The sequence below is a fragment of the Penaeus monodon genome, chromosome 22, assembly GCF_015228065.2.
Source record: "Penaeus monodon isolate SGIC_2016 chromosome 22, NSTDA_Pmon_1, whole genome shotgun sequence".
Lineage (NCBI taxonomy): Eukaryota > Metazoa > Arthropoda > Malacostraca > Decapoda > Penaeidae > Penaeus > Penaeus monodon.
The window spans coordinates 8,897,633-8,897,900 of record NC_051407.1 but is presented as its reverse complement, the minus strand read 5'-3'; the positions used below and the strand labels follow the sequence as shown (position 1 = coordinate 8,897,900).

General features: G+C 50.7%; 1 protein-coding gene across 1 annotated transcript in view; it reads left to right on the top strand.

Moving 5' to 3' along the window:
* Positions 1 to 268, top strand: part of LOC119586918 (glycine-rich cell wall structural protein-like) — a gene marked incomplete in the record, with an annotated part of 5,192 nt that overhangs the window by 3,262 nt on the left and 1,662 nt on the right. Inside the window, 1 exon segment of the mRNA XM_037935649.1 lies at positions 111 to 268. Within this exon segment, the coding sequence (XP_037791577.1) occupies positions 111 to 268 (158 nt within the window).

Genomic DNA, 268 nt, shown 5'->3' with positions numbered 1-268 from the left:
CGCACGAGCAAATGTCAAGCTCATTATATTCTTTAACAATTCTTTATAATTATCATTTGATTAACGCCTTTGTTGGAACTAAATACCATAACAATTATTTAAATTTGCAGATCCTGACGTCGTTACTGGCGGCTGCCGCGGCCGCGCCACAGGGCTACGGGCTCCCCGTGCCCTCCGGCCCTAAACTGAGCTCCTGCCATGCCGGCGAGGTCCTTCACGTAGATGGCTCCTGCGTCGTTCCCGATGTGACCCGCCACGTGTATGTGTT